We start from the raw sequence: 19,447 nt of genomic DNA, 5'->3' as shown, positions 1-19,447 counted from the left end.
TTTTAAATTTTTATTACATTTTTATTTTTTAGAGGTTGGTGGGGGGCAGTTCTTGCTTTGTTGTTCAGGCTGGACTCAAACTCCTGGGCTCAGGGTATCCTCCTGCCTCAGTCCCCCTGTCTTACTCTTAGTAGCTGGGACTACAGGTGTGCACCACCATATCCTATCTAACTTTTTGAGAATCTTCAAAACTGTTTTAAGAAAGAGGTTGTGCCATTGTACATTTCCACTTGCATTGTATGACAGTTGTACTTCCAATACATCTATGCCTACACTTGATGTCAGTTTTTAAAATTTTAGCTATTCTAATTGTTTAATGCTATCCCATTGTGGTTTTAATTTGCATTTCTCTAATGACTATTGTGCTTATTTGTGTTCCATATAACTTATTTGATGAAGTGTCTGCTCATATTTTTTGCCCATGTTTTTATTGTGTTGTTTTTGTTTTATTAATCTTTGAGAGGTCATTATTTATTGTGGATACAAGTCTTTTTCAGATATGTGATTTTTAAATATTTTCTTCTAGCCTGTCGTTTGCCTTTTCGTTCTCATGACAGTGTTTTTTTTTTTTTTTTTTTTTTGAGATGGGGTCTCACTCTGTTACCCAGGCTGGAGTGCACCATCTTGGCTAACTGCAACCTTTGCCTCTCAGGTTCAAGTGATCCTCCCACCTCAGCCTCCCGAGTAGCTGGGATTACAGGTGCACATCATCACAGTGTCTTTTAAAGAGCAGAAGACATTAATATGCATGAAATCCAATTTATCAGTTTATTTTTAGATAGAGATAGGGTCTCACTATGTTGCACAGGCTGGTCTTGAACTCCTGGGCTCAAGCGAGCCTCTTGCTTTGACCTCCCAAAGTGCTGGAATTATAGGCGTGAGCCACTGTGTCTAGCCTGTTTTTTTTAATAGATCATGGTTTCAGTGTCAAATCTAAGACATCTTTGCTTTACCCACATTTGCAAAGATTTTTTTCCTGTCTTCCCTTTAGAAGTTTTATAGTTTTTTTTTTTTTTTTTTTTTTTTTTTTGACAGAGTCTCACTCTGTTGCCCAGGCTTGAGTGCAGTGGCAGGATCTCAATCAGTGCAGCTTCAGAGGTTGCTCACTGCAACCTCCACCTCCTAAATTCAAGCGATTCTCCAGCCTCAGCCTCCTGAGTAGCTGGGATTACAGGCATGTGCCACCATGCCCGGCTAATTTTTGTATTTTTGGTAGAGATGGGGTTTTGCCATGTTGGCCAGGCTGCTCTCGAAATCCTGACCTTAAGTGATCTGCCCACCTCGGCCTCCCAAAGTGCTGGGATTACAGGTGTGCACCACTGCGCCTGGCCAGAAGTTTTATAGTTTTAGGTTTTACATTTAATTCTATCATCTATTGAGTTAATTTTTGTCTGAGGCATGGATCCAAGTTTTTTTTTTTCTTCGTATAAGTATCCTATTGTAGCACCATTTTTTTCTTTTTTAAGAGATGGGTCTCACTATGTTGCACAAGCTGAAGTGCAGTGCTATTCATAGGCATGATTATAGTGTACTGTACCCTTGAATTCCTGGTCTCAAGTGATCCTCCTGCCTCAGCTTCCTGAGTAGATGGGACTACAAGTCTGTGCCACTGTTGCCTGGCCTGTAACACCATTTTTTGAAAAAAGTTCCCCCGCTGAACTGCCTTTGTACCATTGTTGTGAATCAGAAGTCCATATATGTGTGGGTCTATTTCTGGATTCTGTTCCATTGATCTGTTTGTCTGTCTTGATGCCATTAAGGCACTGCCTTTATTATTGTAGTTATCTAATAAGTGTTGAAATCTAATAAGTGTTGGAAGTCATACAGTGTTAGTTCTCCAACTTTGTTCTTTGTCAAGGTGTTTTGGCCATTAGAGGTCTTTTGCATTTCCATATGAATTTTAGAATCAGTTTTTCAGTTTCTACAAAACACCTCCTGGGAGTTTGATTGGGATTGCATTGAATATAATGATCAATTTATGGAGAATTGACAACTATATAGAGTCTTTTGACCCATGGACATGGTAGATCTCCCCGTTTATTTAGATATTTATTGATTTCCTTCAGCAATGTTTTATAATTTTTACTGTGCAGATCTTTCACACTTTTCCTCAGATGCATCTAAACATTTCATCTTTTTCATGCATAAGTACTTAATAACTTACGATACTTATAATAATAAACAGTAAATTTCCAGTTTTTGCTGACATATAGAAATATAATTGGTTTTTATGTATTAACCGGGTATCCTGCAACCTTGCACAACTCACTTATTGGTTCTAGTAATGTTTTATAGATTCCATAGGATTTTCTAACATTGAGAATCATGTTTGCAAATAACAGTTTTACTTCTTCCTTTCTAATTCTGGATGCTTTTTTATTTCTTGCCTTATTGTAGTGGCTAGTGGGTGGGGATAGTGTGTTTTTAGGGAGAGCTAATCTCTCTGGCATTGATCAGGTGAGAGACATTCAGCTCCAGAGACTTTAATTTTGCTGTTACATGAACCGACTCAACAATTGCAAAGTCTGAAGTTTCTCATATCTTTTGGTTCACTTTGCCCTTTAGCTTCCTCTAGGCAGCACTGCCTATAGTTTGTTTCTGTTGAGGCTGTTCTGGAAAAGAGTGGGCCTCTTGTACCATGGTCCCAGTTTTCTCCTCTGAGTGCTCATGATTCCTGTCATGGTTCCAACCTGGGGATTTTAGGCACTTAGTCTTGCCTACCAAAACTTTCATCTCTTCTCCCCGCACCATAATACCAAATGGAGGAGTTACATGTCCAATCTTGTTCCCTCTAGTTAGTTCAAGTTAGAACTAATTGTAATAACTGATACTCTTTAGAGTTTGTGGTGTAAAAATGTGTACGTGTATGTACACCCATATATGTGTGTCCATTTCTCTAGATTCATGGTAGATACTCTTTTTGATAGGCTTAGAGAAGGGGCAGTATATAAATATATGTTCTAATGCTATTGTTCTTGGAAATCTAATTCATCTATTTAAAACAATTGTGCTTCATAAATGTTACAATAAAAGTACTATAGATTATAGAAAGGTCTGTTTATTTTCTTTTTTTTTTTTTTTTAATTTTTATTTTTTGAGAAGGAGTCTCGCTCTTTCACCCAGGCTGGAGTGTAGTGGCGTGATCTCGGCTCACTGCAGGCTCCGCCCCCCGGGGTTCACGCCATTCTCCTGCCTCAGCCTCCCGCGTAGCTGGGACTACAGGCACCCGCCACCTCGCCCGGCTAATTTTTTGTATTTTTAGTAGAGACGGGGTTTCACCATGTTAGCCAGGATGGTCTCGATCTCCTGACCTCATGATCCGCCCGCCTCGGCCTCCCAAAGTGCTGGGATTACAGGCGTGAGCCACCGCGCCCGGCTGAAAGGTCCGTTTCTGTGGTAGGTAAAGAATGTGTTTAGCCAGCTCCCAAAATGGTCCCCAGTGATTCTCCTTCTGGCATTCACACCCTTGTGTATCCACCACTGAATCATGACTGGCCTGTGATGATAGTATATTGAGGAAATGACAGAGTGTGACTTCCAAAGCTAGGACATAAATGATATTGCCACTTCTGCCTTGACCTCTTGGGTTGCTCACCTGAGATGGAAGTGGAAGTCTGCTGCTGTGTTGTGAGGATGCTCAGCCACGTACAGATACCCGGTGTGCGAAGGGAGGTTTCTTTTTTCTTTTCTTTTTTTTTTGAGACAGTCTTGCTCTATATCCCGGGCTGGAGTGCAATGGCGGGATCTTGGCTCACACTGCACCCTCCGCCTCCTGGGTTCAAGTGATTCTCCTGCCTCAGCCTCCCTAGTAGCTGGGATTACAGGCACCTGCCACCACGCCCGGCTAATTTTTGTATTTTTAGTAGAGACAGGGTTTCGCCATGTTGGCCAGGGTGGCCTCAAACTCCTGACCTCAGGTGATCTGCCTGCCTTGGCCTCCCAAAGTGCTGGGATTACAGGTCTGAGCCACTGCACCCGGCGCAGGAAAGGAAGTTTCACACTAATAGCTGGCATCTATGTGCCAACCATGTGAGTGAGTTACCTTTGAGGCAAATCCCCAGCCTCAGTCCAACCTTCAAGTGACTGCAGTCCTGGGTGACACCTGACTAGACTCTCATGAGAGATCCCAAGCCAGTACCATCCAGCCAAGCCACTCCTGAATTCCTCATCCACAGCACTTTTTTTTTTTTTTTCCTTTTTCTCTTTTTAGGACTGACTGACCTATGTTCACTGATTCATAGAAACTTTAAGAGATAATAAATGTGTTTTGTTTTCAGCCATAAGGTTTTAGGGTGATTTGTTATGCAGCAGTAGGTACCTAAGATACTCTCCATAATAGGACTTAATAATCAGTTTAATTCTTAAGAAAGCAATAACAAATCCAAGAAGTGGGACCCCTGTAATAAAGCAATATATCTAGATATCCAGGATCATTTTTTATCTTTTAGTGGTGGGAGACCAATTCCCCTTTATACCATGGAAATGCTTGGTGATGAGGAGCCTGGTATCTGGAACTGTGTTCAGGAGAAGTATCAGCGTGATCAAGGTAAAACAAAGTCTGGGCCGGGCGCGGTGGCTCATGCCTGTAATCCCAGCACTTTGGGAGGCCGAGGCGCACAGATCACAAGGTCAGGCGATTGAGACCATCCTGGCTAACACGGTGAAACCCCGTCTCTACTAAAAATACAAAAAATTAGCCGGGCGTGGTGGCGGGCGCCTGTAGTTCCAGCTACTGGGGAGGCTGAGGAAGGAGAATGGCGTGAACCCGGAAGGCAGAGCTTGCAGTGAACCGAGATTGTGCCACTGCACTCCAGCCTGGGCAACAGAGTGAGACTCCGTCTCAAACAAACGAAAAAGCAAAAAACAAAACAAAACGAAAACAAAAGTCTGTCCATCTTGGCAACCACTTTGATACTGGAGAAAGGCTCCTGTCCAGAAGGAAGGGCACAGTAGTGAGATACTTGCCAATGAGCTGGGTAGAGTTGCGACTGACTGGCTGGCTTCGGGAAGTGTTTATCACTGACTGGCTCATGTTCAGAAGCTTGGAGTGAGGCTGTTGTGTACTGGTTGATTTTCAGAGTACGTGTACTGATCTAAAATTATGTAAATTAATGGCAAATACTTGTTAGTGACTTGGGACTTTGGTCAAAAAACAGTCTTTTCCTTTCTTGAATATGAAAAATAAGTTCTTTTAATTAGCAGCCTCCCCTCTTCACTGTTTTTATTTCCTGCAGTCCAACTAACAGAACAGACCATAAAGGATTGTCCAGATCATTATTTGTGGAAGTATAAGATACATATATTTCAGCCAGTGTTAACATTTAAGTTATTTAAGTGCCAGTTACTGAGCAGAAAAATAGCTGTAACTACGAGTTTTTGTAATTTATTGGAAAAAGCTAAATATAAGACATTTAGGGTGTCCTGCCAAAGTCAACACAGGACAAGATCATTTAGTATAGGACATGTCCTGTGTATACAGGATGCCTAGCAACTGTAGCCACGGGTGTTTTGGTTGTTAAATGAATCTGTCCTAAAAGGTTCCACGCACATCTAGGTCCTTGGAACGGAGAGGGCTAAAAGGGCGAGTGGAAACCATGGTTTCCCTGAGGACTGCCCAGCGGAGGACCCAAGCAAGATCCTGGGCTTGGGCCTCTTAGAGATGACAAAGCAGGCGCCATTCTTCCCTCACCTGCACGGCCCAGGCTTCAGGTGAGCCACGGGGTGAAGGCGGCCAACAGCTGAGGCGCAGTCCGTGAACTGGGGCCCCACTTGTGCCTAGAGTGCGAGGTCTGGGTAGAGCCAGGCTGCATCAGTCCGTGACACGCCAGCCCGAGGCGATGCCAACGGCTGCCGGAGAAAACCGGGCTTAGAGCGCCACAATTCCACGCCCGCCGCCGGCCTCTCAACCCAGCGGGTCGCCGCAACCTCGCCTCTTCCGCAGGGCGGGGCCAGCCATGAGAGGCGGGGCGGGTCTGGCCGCGGGGCGACCGAGATGGCGGCCTCCGGGGGCCTAGAGGGACCCTGGGCGTGCACTCGCCCTTCCGGCTCGGACATTAGTTAGTGACCAGCTCCTCGGTGTTCCGCAGAGCGTGGGTTTCAGCGAGTTCTACGTGCCAGGTCCGCCCGGTGCCGGCTTCCTCGCTGCCCCTGGCGGCTCGTCAGCCCCCACTTTCCCTGAACTTGGTCCCAATGGCGGCCCGCCCCTCCTTCACCCGGACCGTGGGCATCTGGGCCTCGCCGAAGCCGCCAAGGTGGTTGCTCGGGCTTCTAGAGCCTGAGTCCAGCCCTTTGCCACCGAGGCCTGATCCTCTTTTCTGCCCTAAAGAACTTGCCCTGACAGCCTCTCGCTCCCGGTACTGACGTTTCTGATGTTTGGGGTCGTCTGCTTTCTTGGGTGGAGTGTTAAGATCCCGGTTGGGTGGGGTCTCCGGTCAGCATCACCCACTGGGACGCTGAGTATTTTACCCTTAATCTGCATTCAGCCACCCCAGTCCCTCTTCTCCTGAGGTTCTTTCTTTTGGGTCAACGTCATCGTCCCTGTAAGCATTCTGTAAAGACTCTTTGCGTTTGTAGAGACCCAAAACAATACGGACAGGGCTCTTGGGTCCCTTGGTTTACCCGTACGAATGGGCTCAAAAAAAGCTCTTCGGACTGAGCAGACAGGTGGAAGATTGTCCTGAAGACCAGGCAGAACAATTCGTAAGAAGTTTGGGGCTGTCAGCGTGAGAACAATTAGAGGGAGTCCTAGTAGAATCCGTGCATCCAGTGCTGGAAATGTGGAAACTGGGAGGGCCATAGGTTGCTGTAGGTGGTGGACGACAGAGTCCTTAGCACTCATGGCTCTTTTTCTCTTAGATCCTGAGGATCTTGCTTGTCCAAAGCCAGAAGACAGTGCATGAAGCCAGGGGACATCCGCCATGCTCCAAACAACTTGGCCTCAGGTGAGCTGAGCTTCTTTCAGTTGTTTTTTTTTTTTTTTTTTTTTTTTTTTTACTAACATTAGCTATCAGATAATCAGAAAAGGATGAGGAAGGCGTAACTTGGCCAAGCTGTATTTTCCCCTTTGTATCTATCTCTAGGGCTATGGCAGATGTAAATATGTGCTGGGGAAATGAAAGTTTTGTGTATGGAGAGTGGTGAGTTTGGATGTATAGATTTAAGTGGAAGAAAGGGGACCTATGCCAAGAAATTCTTTCTGAATGTGGAAATCCAGATCATGTTCTAGAAATGAAAGTCACCTGCTGAAATCAGACTTTTTTTTGTGAGACAGAGTCTGGCTCTGTCGCCCAGGCTGGAGTGTAGTGGCACTATGATCTCGGCTCACTGCAGCCTCTGCCTCCTGGGTTCAAGTGATTCTCATACCTCAGCCTCCTGAGTAGCTGGGATTACAGGTGTGCGCTGCCACGTGTGGCTGATTTTTGTATTTTTAGTAGAGATGGGGTTTACACCACGTTGGTCAGGCTGATCTCGAACTCCTGAGCTCAGGTGATATGCCTGCTTTGGCTTCTCAAAGTGCTGGGATTATAGGCATGAGCCACCACGCCAGCCTGAAATCAGGAATCTTTATTGGAGAGATTGCCCACAAATTGTATTGTATGTATCCCAGAGAGACTAGTATTGTTACTTTAATATACATTTTCTAAATGCTAGATGCAAGGACTCTGAAGTTAGAGAGAAAGCTAGATGTACTCTAGAAACCAGAAGGGGTCAGAGAAAGTGGTTCAATATGAGATGGAAGAAATAGATACCTGTATTATAGGTCATGGTGAGGACAGTGGTTTCTGTACTGGTTCATTGGGAAGGCACCGAAGAATTTTAAGCAGGGGCATGACATGGTTGGATTTATATATTAAAAAGATTTTCCCAGCCCTTAGTGGCAAATTGACGGTAGAAAGGTGTTGGTCAATTAAGAAGATATTAAGTGTTGTCCTTTAATTTTTTTTGTTTTTGAGACGGAGTTTTGCTTTTGTCGCCCAGGCTCCAGTGCAGTGGCGCTATCTCGGCTCACCGCAACCTCCACCTCCCAGGTTCAGGCGATTTTCCTGCCTCAGCCTCCCAAGTAGCTGGGATTACAGGCATGCGCCTGTTTTTTGTTTGTTTGTTTGTTTTTTGAGCGGAGTCTCACTGCGACACCCAGGCTAGAGTGCAATGGTGCATTCTTCGTTCACTGCAACTTCCGCTTCCCTTGTTCAAGTGATTCTCCTGCCTCAGCCTCCCGAGTAGATGGAATTACAGGTGCCCACCACCATGTCCGGCTAATTTTTGTATTTTTAGTAGAGACGGGGGTTCTCCATGTCGGTCAGTTGATCTCGAACTCCCAACCTCAGGTGATCCGCCCACCTCGACCTCCCAAAGTGCTGGGATTACAGACGTGAGCCACTGCGCCTGGCAAGTGTTGTCCATTTAAAAATTTTTTTTGTTTGAGATAGAGTCGCACTCTGCCACCCAGGCTGGAGTGCAGTGGCACGATCTCAGCTCACTGCAACCTCCGCCTCCTGGATTCAAGCAATTCTCCTGCCTCAGCCTCCCGAGTAGCTGGGATTACAGGTGCACGCCACCATGCCCGGCTTATTTTTGTATTTTTAGCAGAGATGGGGTTTCACCATGTTGGCAGGCCGCATTTTACTTTTTAATTTAATTTATTTATAGTTTTTATTTTCTGGAGCAGTTTTAGGTTCACAGCAAAATTAAATGGAGATTTCCCATGTATTCCCTGCCCCTACACATGTATATACAAGTTCTGATAGAAGTTCAAATACAAGTCTGGTATCAGCACAGTACAATGTCAGTGTCTTTAAAAGAATGGAAACGCTTTCTTTCTTTCCTTATTCTCCGATATGTCCTAAACAGCATATGTGGTTTGATTGAGAAATAACTTACCCTGAAACGATTTAACACTGGTACTTAAAATAGTTTTTTAGAGCAGTTTTAGTTGATAACAAAATTGGGCAGAAAGCAAGAGTTCCCATTTATCTCCTGCCACCACAAAACACACAACCTTCTTCAATATTAATATTCCACACCAGAGTAACACGTTTGTTACAGGGAGTGAACTTACACTGACACATCATTGTCATCCAAAGTCGATAGTTTACATTAGGATTCACTCTTGATGGATGACATGTATCCACTATTATAGCATTATGCAGAATAGTTTCATTGCCCTAAAAATACCTTATGCTCCTCTTATCCATCCTTACTTTCCCCTTAGTCCCATCCCAGTTGACAACCATCAATTGATTTTTGTATTCTCTTCATAGTTTTGCCAGTTCCAAAATGTCATATAGCCAGAATCATACAGTATGTAGCATTTTCAGATTGGCTTCTTTTACTTAATGATAATGCATTTCCTTTCCTCTGTGTCTTTTCATGGCTTGATAGATCATTTTGTTTTAGTGCTGAATAATATTCCATTGTCTATATATACTACAGCTTATCCATTCACCTACTGAAGGACATCTTGGTTGCTTCCAAGTTTTGGTGATGATGAATAAAAGCCCCTGTAAATGTCCATATACAGATTTTTGTGTGGACATAAGTTTTCAACTCCTAAATTTAGTTAAGCACCAAGGAGCATGACTGCTGGGTTGTATAGTAAGAGTGTGTTTAGTTTGTAAGAAATTGACAAACTGTCTTCCAAAGTGGCTGTCCCATTTTGCATTCATTTGCACCAGCAATGAATGAGAGTTCTGTTGTTTCACATCCTGGCCAGCATTTGGTGTTGTCAGTGTTTTGGATTTTGGCCTTTCTAATAGGTATGTAGTGGTGTCTCATTGTTTTTATTGCAATTCTCTAATGACATACAATCTCAAGCATAGTTTCATATGCCTATTTGCTATCTGTATATTTGCTTTGTTGAGGTGTCTGTTGAGGTCTTTTGCCTGTTTCTTAATTGGCTTGGTCATAAAGAGTTGTTTGTATATTTTGGATAATAGTGCTTTATCAGATGTCTTCTGCAACTATTTTCTCCCAGACTTTAGCATGTCTTCTCATTTTCTTAATGTGTTATCCTTTTGAAATATAGTTTAATTCCCCCTCATTTTATTTTCAATTGTTTTCTCCAAAACATTGTTTGCTAGTTTTTCACACATGCTTTTTTAGAAGACTTTAAATGATCTCCCACCTCTGCACAAATTTCATGGATTTTTTTGGTAGAAGAGTGGATTTTATTGAATTCATGAGTAAATTTGGAGATAATTGACATCTTTACAAGTTTGGTTCTTCCCATTCAGAAACACTATATGTTCCAATTTATTCAGTTCTTTTTAAATGTATCTTAGTAAACATTTAGTGTTCTTCCATCCTGTTCTCACTGATTTCTCTTAAGTCCATTCTTAGCAATTTTTTATGTGAATGGCATCTTAGTTTCTTTCAGTGTATTTTCCAGTTGTTTGTGATGGTACTTAGGAAAGCTAATAATTTTGATTTACTTATTCTGTATCTAGATAACTTAGTGAATTGTTTTATCAGCTCTAAATGTTTTCAGTTTATTTTCTTGGTTCTTAGATGTCTTTAGGCAGATAGTTATTTCATCTGCAAGCAAAGATATTTATGTTAATTCCTTTCCTATATTTATGCTCCTTTCCCATCTTTTGCAGAAAGTAGAACCTCAGCTTATGGTAACTTGTCAACTATCAACTTTAATGGATTTGCTCTAGCATTTTACTGTTTATTTGGTGTTTGCTGTTGGTTTCTTACTCTCTTCATAAGTTAAAACAATTTTTTTAATGGTTAAACCGTTTTTGAAATAAACTCTTAGGAAATATATATGAAGCATCTGGTACATGTCAGGCACTCTACTGTGTGTAGAAAACCAATCATGAACAAACAATTCTTGCCTCATGGAGTTACATTCTGGGAGGGGGAGATAGATAGTAAACCATATCATATGACATGATGAATAATACTGTGGAGAAAAATGAAATAAAGTGAGGTACATAGGGACCATCCACAGGAGGAACAAAAAGATATCCCAAACCCAATTGCCTTAAAACAATATTTTTTCCTTAATATTAGGCATTTTCTAGGGCTCATGAAACTTGAGGATAGTAGATGGCAGGAGAGGCAGACAGTTTGTGGAAGAAAAGATGATGGATGTAGGTTGGGAGGAGAAAGTTGTGAGAGAAGCTCTGGAGATGTCAGGGTGTGGGGTTTGACTTGCTATAAGTGGAGGTGAAATTTGGTTTTACCTGTGAGCCTGTGGTTACTGTCCTCAGAAGCCCTTAATGGCTTGTTGAAGCAGTAATTGTATGCAGGACAACATGATCCAGTCTGCTGTTTGGGCTTTTGGCTCACATTATTTTGGGGGCCCATTGGACCTCATCATTGCCCAGTTTAAAGACTGGCTTTCCCTTTGAGGAGTGTCTAAATTTATTTTATTTTTTCCTTTCAGTGTCTCCTTTAGAGCTGAGTTCTCTACTTGCTCTTGTTTGAAAAGACACCCTCCCATAAGGACCTGTGTGCAGAGCCAGTAGAGCTGCTATAAGCAGTTTGAGTTGCCAGAATTTATCCTTGATGTACGGTTCTTCCCTCCTTCCTTCAAGACCAGTTATAGTCATATTCCTTTTTCTCTGTTCCCCTGTGCCCACTCCAGTGCATAGGCTGCTTTAGGGGCTACCAGGAGTCAGAATGTAGAACGTGACATGCAAGAGTTAGGAGCTTGGCTGTGCCCCTGTTGGTAGGTATTTTATTTTCAGCATCTGAAAAGAACAAGGCTGACTGCATAGGGTAATGAGACTCTCCTGGGAGGTGGAATCATCTGTGGGAGCGTCAAGGTGAAAAGCCATACAGATCATGAAACCCCCTCCAAGCTGAGAGCCTAGTCTCTGTGCTCTGCACTATGCTGACTCTAGAAGCAGAGAAAGGCTGGGTACAGTGGTTCACACCTATAATCCCAGCACTTTGGGATCTGCTTTCAGGTGGATCACCTGAGGTCAGGAGTTCAAGACCAGCCTGGTCAACATGGTGAAACCCCATCTCTACTAAAAATACAAAAATTAGCTAGGCATGTTGGTTGGTGCCTATAATCCCAGCTACTCGGGAAGGTGAGACAGGAGAATCGCTTGAACCCAGGGAGCAGAGGTTGCAATGAGCCGAGATTGCACCGCATCACTCCAGCCTGGGAAACAGAGCAAGATTCTGCCTCAAAAAAAAAAAAAAAAAAAAAAAAAAAAAAAGAACCAGAGAAAGTAGCCAGTGGACACCATCTGGAACTGCTCTGGAGCCTCATGGAAGATTCAGAGGCTCGGGCTTCCAGGGTGGTGTGTGTAGTTTTGAGATAGATGACCCCTAATTTAAGTTGGGGGAGGGGGCCCATGTGGCCTGGAGGGAGTACACTAAAGATGGTTTGAATGGTGATTTTGGGAGTTGAGGAGTTTGAGAAGCTATTCTCCAAAGATAAGGCAGCACCAGGTTCAGGGGTTAGCCATGTTTTTGGAGAAGTTTGTGAGCCCAGTGTGGGAGACAGCTTGGTGTGTTAGTAGAGCCCCCGTTTGCTGTTTGGCAAATCTGGATTGAAGTTCCTGCTCTAGCACTTCTTGGCTATGTGATCTTCAGCAAAGTAATTGAACTTTTGAATCTAAGTTTCATCATTTGAAAAATGGGAATAGTAATTCTTATTTCACATATATTTTGTAATGATTAAATGAAAACCAAGATTTAAAATTACCAACCTTGTCTGGGCATGGTGGCTCACACCTGTAATCCTAGCACTTTGAGAGGCCGAGGCAAGTGGATTGCTTGAGCCTAGGAGTTCGAGATCAGCCTGGGCAATATGGTGAAACCCTGTCTTTATAAAAAAAAAAAAAAAATTAGGCTGGGCATGGTAGCTCATGTCTGTAATCCCAGCACTTTGGGAAGCTGAGGTGGATGAATCACCAGAGGTCAGGAGTTTGAGACTAGCCTGGCCAACATGGTGAAACCCCATCTCTACTAAAAATACAAAAATTAGCCTGGCATGGTGGTGTGTGCCATAATCCCAGCTACTTGGGAGACTGAGGCAGGAGAATCACTCGAATTTGGGAGGCAGAGGTTGCAGTGAGCTGAGATTGCACCATTGCACTCCAGCCTGCCTGGGTGACAGAGCAAGACTCCGTCTCAAAAAAAATAAAAATAAGTAAATAAAATAACCAACCTAGGGGCCTGGTGCACAGGGCTAATCAACAAGTATAGTTGTCTTCATTCTTGGGAAGATGGAGATGGCCCCAGGGGAGGGAGTCAGAGAGGGGAACACCTAGTGAAGAGACAGCCTTGGTAGATGTGATGGAGCTCAGAAAACTGGGGGACAGATCTGTGCCCAGGGACGTGGCACTGTCAGCCTGTCTTTGAAGACCAGTGATTCGGAGAAGAGGGTCAGAACAGGCAGGCTAAAGGTTTCTTTCAAGAGAGCCAGCTTTCTGATAAGGCAGAAAGGTGGAAAAGACAAATTTGCAAAATACTGGGGATATTTATAACACGCTGCCTTTGCATTGTAGACAATGTTGGGGAGAACCAAAGAGAAGCTAGGTTCAGGAAGCAGATGGGGGCTGTGCATGTGCACTTTGGATGGGTGGATACAGGGTGTATTAGTCCATTTTCACGCTGCGGATAAAGACGTACCTGAGACTGGGAAGAAAAAGAGATTTAATTGGACTTACAGTTCTGCGTGGCTGGGGAGGCCTCAGAATCATGGCGGGAGGTGATAGACCCTTCTTACATGGTGGTGGCAAGAGAAAAATGAGAGAGCTTGGGCAGGGGAACTCCTCTTTTTAAAACCATCAGATCTCGTGAGACTTATTCACTGTCACGAGAACAGCATGGGAAAGACTTGCCCCCATGATTCAATTATCTCTCACCAGGTCCCTCCCACAACACGTGGGAATTCAAGATGAGATTTGGGTGGGGACACAGCCAAACCATATCACAGGGTGAGTAGCTGCTGTCTATAGTGGTTGGGGTATAGAAAATAAGGAGAGAGGATTATGGAGTGCTTGAGGGTAGGAGGTGCCAGGGGGAGAGATCTGTGAAGCCAGGAACCTAGGAGTTGATGCAGTTACCAGGGAGAAAGCACCTGGATGCCAGGCTATAAGAATCAGCAGCAGTTAGGGGCTCCAGAGCTGGGTAGATGAGAGAGTGTTGGGGCTCCCCATCTGAAAGTGGAACTACTGGCTGAGGGCTCGCCCCTGGCTGTGGTGGTGGGTGTTCTTGTTTGAGCAGACCTTCCATGGGGCTCAGAGTTGTGGACGCAGATAGGTTTATCCCTTCCCTGAAGCTCAAGCTGCTCCCTTCTTCCTTCTACTTCTCACTCAGAGATTGAGCAGGAACCTGTTTTTCAGGAGTCAGTGACCTTTGAGGATGTGGCTGTTTACTTCACCCAGAATCAATGGGCCAGCCTCGACCCTGCGCAGAGGGCCCTGTACAGGGAGGTGATGCTGGAGAATTATGCAAATGTGGCTTCCCTGGGTAAGGCCTCCCTCTGTGGTCCTTGTAACAGTTTGCTATCTTCCTCAGATGTTTTGGGGATTCTAGTAGCCCTTGGGTTTGATGACTTCAGAGGAGAGTTTCGCAATCACCAGCCTCCAGAAGTACTGGGTAGGGAAATCCTTGGTTCTCTTTTTGTGTGTTTGTTTTGAGACAGAGTCTCACTGTGTCACCTAGGCTGGAGGGCAGTGGCATAGCCATGGCTCACTGCAGCCTCAAACTCCTGGGCTCAAGCAATTCTCCTGCTTCAGCCTCCCAAGTAGCTGGGACTATAGGCGTGTACCACTGTGCCTGGCTTCTCTTTGGTTTTGAAATTAGACTTCCTTATACTTCAGGAACAGTGTGGTTCTGGGCCCTGAGGGAAAGCATTCTTTCTGGCACCCTAGGTGAGCCCTTTGTTCCTTTGTCCATCCAGTTTTCTGGGGATGTTGGCCCCCCCTTTGTGGAAGGGTCTCCCAGGGGAGCAGTAGGTACATTTTTCCTGAGGGAGTTTCCCTTCTTCTGAGTCAGGGCCAGATTGCAGCTTCTTTCTGAGCAGAATCGTACCTCCTCGGCTTTATTGTGGAGCACAGTTTGGACCTCCTTGTCAGAACTCTCACTTGGTCTGCTGGTGTTCAGTTTCTCTCCCAGGTAGCCTGATGGAGGGTGGGCTGATAAAGATCCCAGGAATAGCTCTGGACGTCTCCCCTCAATTTGTCTTTCTCTTTTCTTCATGAAGTAGCATTTCCATTCCCCAAACCTGCTCTGATCTACCACCTGGAGAGAGGGGAAGCACCATGGGGCCCAGATCCCTGGGACACTGAGATTCCGAGAGGCATCAGTCAAGGTGAGTATGAGAATCCAGTGTTAAGTTTCTTGTTTTGCCTTCCTGGTTTACTAGGTAAGAAGTGTTTCTTATGCTGCAGGGAACAAATCTCCCAATTATTTATAAGTCGATACTCATTGTACTCTCTGACCTCACACTGAGTTCTGACCCTGAGCTTCGAAAGACCACCTCCAGGAGTACATGGCCTCACGCTGTCTGCACATTCATGTGGCTGTCCTCCGAGGCAGAAAAGCTGGGACCCAGTAGCTCCTAAACTACTTCTTTCTTACTTACCGGTGGAAAAGTTTTAATTGTATGCCATTTTTCATTGCAAAGAAGTGGGGTTTCAGCCAAATTTAAGGAAAATATGATTTTTTGTGGCCAAACTGATTTATTTGTGCTATAGCTGTAAATTTTACTTTAGGCCTTCAGTGCTGAAAAGAATGGCTTTAATTTGCCTTTTTAGTATCTAAATCACTTAAGAGTTTCATTTGCCATAATCTTTAGATCTACATTATATTTACCATAGATGGGACTATAGAGGAAAGGGCTAGGAATATTCTCCCATCATAGCCCCCTACGCACACACACGCACACACACAAACACATGCACACACACATGTGCACACACACACTACCTAAAATTTCCCTGAGATGGCTTACCAGTCCTGGAAGGTTTTGGTTACTTGTGTTTCCGTTTTTTCGGAAGAAAATTTTCAAGCCTTCTCACACATACATGCTTTTGTATATAGTGGTTCCTTTAGCACAGGTGCCACAGTGGCTTATAGCTCTCTGATCCAACTTCTGTTCCAGCTGACTTTCTTTTTTTCTTTTTTTTTTTTTTTGAGACGGAGTCTCGCTCTGTCGCCCAGGCTGGAGTGCAGTGGCGCAATCTCGGCTCACTGCAAGCTCCGCCTCCCGGGTTCACGCCATTCTCCTGCCTCAGCCTCTCCGAGTAGCTGGGACTACAGGCGCCCACCACCGCGCCTGGCTAATTTTTTGTATTTTTTAGTAGAGACAGAGTTTCACCGTGGTCTCGATCTCCTGACCTCGTGATCCACCCGCCTCGGCCTCCCAAAGTGCTGGGATTACAAGCGTGAGCCACCAAGCCCGGCCTCCAGCTGACTTTCTGAAACTAATCATCTTTTATCCCAGAATATTGTGTGGGATATTTAAATATAGGATAATTAGGACATTGTTTAGAATTTGGGGTGATTGCCTGGGTTACGGGTAGGGCATTGGGATCCAGTTTTTTCCTGGTTTGTGTTTCTCAGTCTGCAAGCCCACTTGTAGTGCTGGAGCTGCTTCTCTATTCTTCCCAGTCTCTCATTCTTTTCTCCTCTTCTGGGTTTCTGTCTCTCTTTAAAAATTTTTTCCATTTCTCGCTGTTCTTTCTTATTCTCTCCTTCTTTTTTCTTTTTTGTCTCTCCTGCCTTTTTTCCTTCTGATTCTTGATTCTCCTTCTTCCCATTTCATCTACCTTAGTTCAATTTTCCAGCCTTCCTCATGGGGAGCACTTCCTGGCTATCTTTCCTGTTCCGTTTCTGTGTCTTTACTTCTCCAATTCTATGTCATTATTTTTCTATTTTTTTGAGACAGGGTCTAGCTGTGCTGCCCAGGCTGAAGTGCAGTGGCATGATCTCCACTCACTGCAACATCTCCCTCCTGGGCTCAAGTGATCCTCCCACCTCAGCCTCCATAGTAGCTAGGACCACAGGTGTGCGCCACCACGCCCGGCTAATTTTTGTATTTTTTTTTGTGGAGATGGGGTTTCACCACATTGCCCAGGCTGGTCTCGAACTCCTGAGCTCTAGCCATCCGCCTGCCTCAGCCTCCTAAAGTGCCAACATTACAGGCATGAGCCACCACACCTGGCCTGTCATTATTTTTCTTTGCCTTTCTCATCCTCCTTTATAGATGCTTGTACATAACCATTCACAGGTATATTTTTAAAAATTACATTCTACAAGAGAAAATTAGGAAGACTGGATCCTACTTTTCTTCCAGTTTTGTACCTAGGAACACTTATGGTTTCTTTGGTCAGGTGGTGAGTCCTGGATCAAAAATGAAGGGCCAGTTATAAAGCAGGAAGCCTCTGAAGAAATGGAGTTGCACAGAATGCCAGTAGGAGGACTTCTCAGGAATGTTTCTCAGCACTTTGATTTTAAAAGAAAGGCACTGAAGCAGACTTTCAATCTAAATCCAAATCTGATACTTCGAGGTGGAATGAAGTTCTATGAATGTAAAGAATGTGGGAAAATCTTCCGATATAACTCAAAGCTTATTCGGCATCAGATGAGTCATACTGGGGAAAAGCCCTTTAAGTGTAAGGAGTGTGGCAAAGCTTTCAAGTCCAGCTATGACTGTATTGTACATGAGAAAAACCACATTGGAGAAGGGCCCTATGAATGTAAGGAGTGTGGCAAAGGTTTGAGTTCCAACACAGCCTTGACTCAACATCAGAGGATCCACACTGGAGAGAAACCCTATGAATGTAAAGAGTGTGGAAAGGCTTTCCGTAGGAGTGCAGCATACCTGCAGCATCAGAGATTACACACAGGAGAGAAACTCTATAAATGTGAGGAATGTTGGAAAGCTTTCGGTTGTAGGTCACTTTTTATTGTCCATCAGAGAATTCATACTGGGGAGAAACCTTACCAATGTAAGGAGTGTGGCAAAGCCTTCACCCAGAAAATAGCCTCCATTCAGCATCAGAGAGTTCACACTGGGGAGAAGCCTTATGAATGTAAGGTGTGTGGGAAAGCCTTCAAATGGTATGGAAGTTTTGTTCAGCATCAGAAATTGCACCCTGTGGAGAAGAAGTCAGTCAAGGTCCTTGGGCCATCCCTGGTCAGTCCCCAGTGCCCCTCTCCAGCCTTACCTCCTGTTCTTCTCCAGGGATCTTGTTCTGCTCCAGCCGTGGCTGTGCCTTCACTGACCGTTCCACATGCTGTGCTCGTTCCTACCTCTGGGAATTTGTTCATGCTGCTGCCTACATCTGGAATACCTTCTTCATCTGCCCAAATAGTGCGTGTCTTCCAGAGTCTTACTCCCACTGTGAAACCTTCCCCAGTTATTCTCACCCCTTCTTCTCACTCCTCATGAGCTTTATCTTGTCAGTCTTATGGCTCTTATGCCTGGCAAATCTCCACCCTAATTTTATATATTTTTTTGAGACAGGGTCTTGCTCTGTCACCCAGGCTGGAGTGCGGTGGTGTGATCTTGGCTGACTGCAACCTCCCCCTCTTGGGTTCAAGCGATTCTCCTCCTTCAGACTCTCGAATAGCTGGGATTACAGGCACGCCTCACCACGCCCAGCTAATTTTTGTATTTTTAGAAGAGATGGGGTTTTGCCATGTTGGCCAGGCTGGTCTCAAACACCTGACCTCAAGTGATCCACCTGCCTTGGCCCCCCAAAGTGCTGGGATTACAGGAGTGAGCCACTGTGCCCAGCCTCCAACCTAATTTGAGTTTCATTTGTATTTTTTTCCTCACCTTACATGTGTTACAGCTGTTTCAACATAAACTCCATTATAATCTATATACATTTAAAGACCATGTTTACATAATCTCTTCTGTAGAAAATGGAAATACTTAACCTTTGCATTGGTCCCTTTCAGGCTTGAACAACAGTGGCTATATCTGCATCGTGGGGTTGCTGGTGGTAGAACACGTTGGTGTTAGGAAACTTTGGAAAAGAGGATATCCCTGTATTAGGCCATTATGATTAGAGATAAGCAGCCTGGGAGAAACATAAAAGACCTGTGGCTACTGGTAGAGAATTGGAATAAGCTTCCAACAATGGACTGTAGAGATTAAGGGAGATTGTTTAGTGGGCCCATGGCTAGGTGGGGTATCAATACAGTTGAAGTTATGTTGCCCTTGGCACAGATCTTTGAGAATCTCATGCAGCTATGCAAAAGATAATGTGAAATAAACAGTAAAAAAAAAAAAAAATGTTGATGGCAGTGAGAGTAATCATGTCTTTAAATGTGAATTTTTTTTTCTTTAGTTTTGCTCTTGATAGCTAGATGTTTCTTTTAACTTTTATTTCCTAAGTAAATATACACAAAGGCATTCATCTTTGTTGAATCTGTTGTGCAGATTTTTCTTGATGAGCATTCTGTATTTTTTTTCTTTGCGAGCACTGGCTTCTATATTTTATTTGATATTTATGAATTGTAA

At 44.1% G+C, this 19,447-nt stretch overlaps 1 protein-coding gene across 14 annotated transcripts in view; it reads left to right on the top strand.

The window, feature by feature from the left end:
- The window catches only part of ZNF621 (zinc finger protein 621), a 32,475-nt gene extending 13,256 nt beyond the window's left edge, over nucleotides 1–19,219 (top strand). Inside the window, exons 1-7 of one of the 14 annotated variants that reach the window (XM_055281677.2) lie at nucleotides 5,963–6,353; nucleotides 6,856–6,941; nucleotides 13,836–13,904; nucleotides 14,488–14,568; nucleotides 15,176–15,283; nucleotides 17,307–17,840; nucleotides 18,161–19,219. In XM_055281677.2, the coding sequence (XP_055137652.1) occupies nucleotides 6,896–6,941; nucleotides 13,836–13,904; nucleotides 14,488–14,568; nucleotides 15,176–15,283; nucleotides 17,307–17,840; nucleotides 18,161–18,492 (1,170 nt within the window). In that variant the 5' untranslated portion in view covers nucleotides 5,963–6,353; nucleotides 6,856–6,895 and the 3' untranslated portion in view covers nucleotides 18,493–19,219. Of the gene's footprint in view, nucleotides 1–5,506; nucleotides 5,710–5,962; nucleotides 6,354–6,855; nucleotides 6,942–13,835; nucleotides 13,905–14,312; nucleotides 14,440–14,487; nucleotides 14,569–15,175; nucleotides 15,284–17,306 lie in introns of those variants that run through there. The other 13 variants (XM_055281565.2, XM_055281554.2, XM_055281576.2 and 10 more) reach the window with 13 other exon arrangements.
- Nucleotides 19,220–19,447: the final 228 nt, after the last annotated feature.

The sequence above is a fragment of the Symphalangus syndactylus genome, chromosome 1 (assembly GCF_028878055.3).
Source record: "Symphalangus syndactylus isolate Jambi chromosome 1, NHGRI_mSymSyn1-v2.1_pri, whole genome shotgun sequence".
NCBI classification, from domain to species: domain Eukaryota; kingdom Metazoa; phylum Chordata; class Mammalia; order Primates; family Hylobatidae; genus Symphalangus; species Symphalangus syndactylus.
This window is presented reverse-complemented; position numbering and strand designations above follow the sequence as displayed.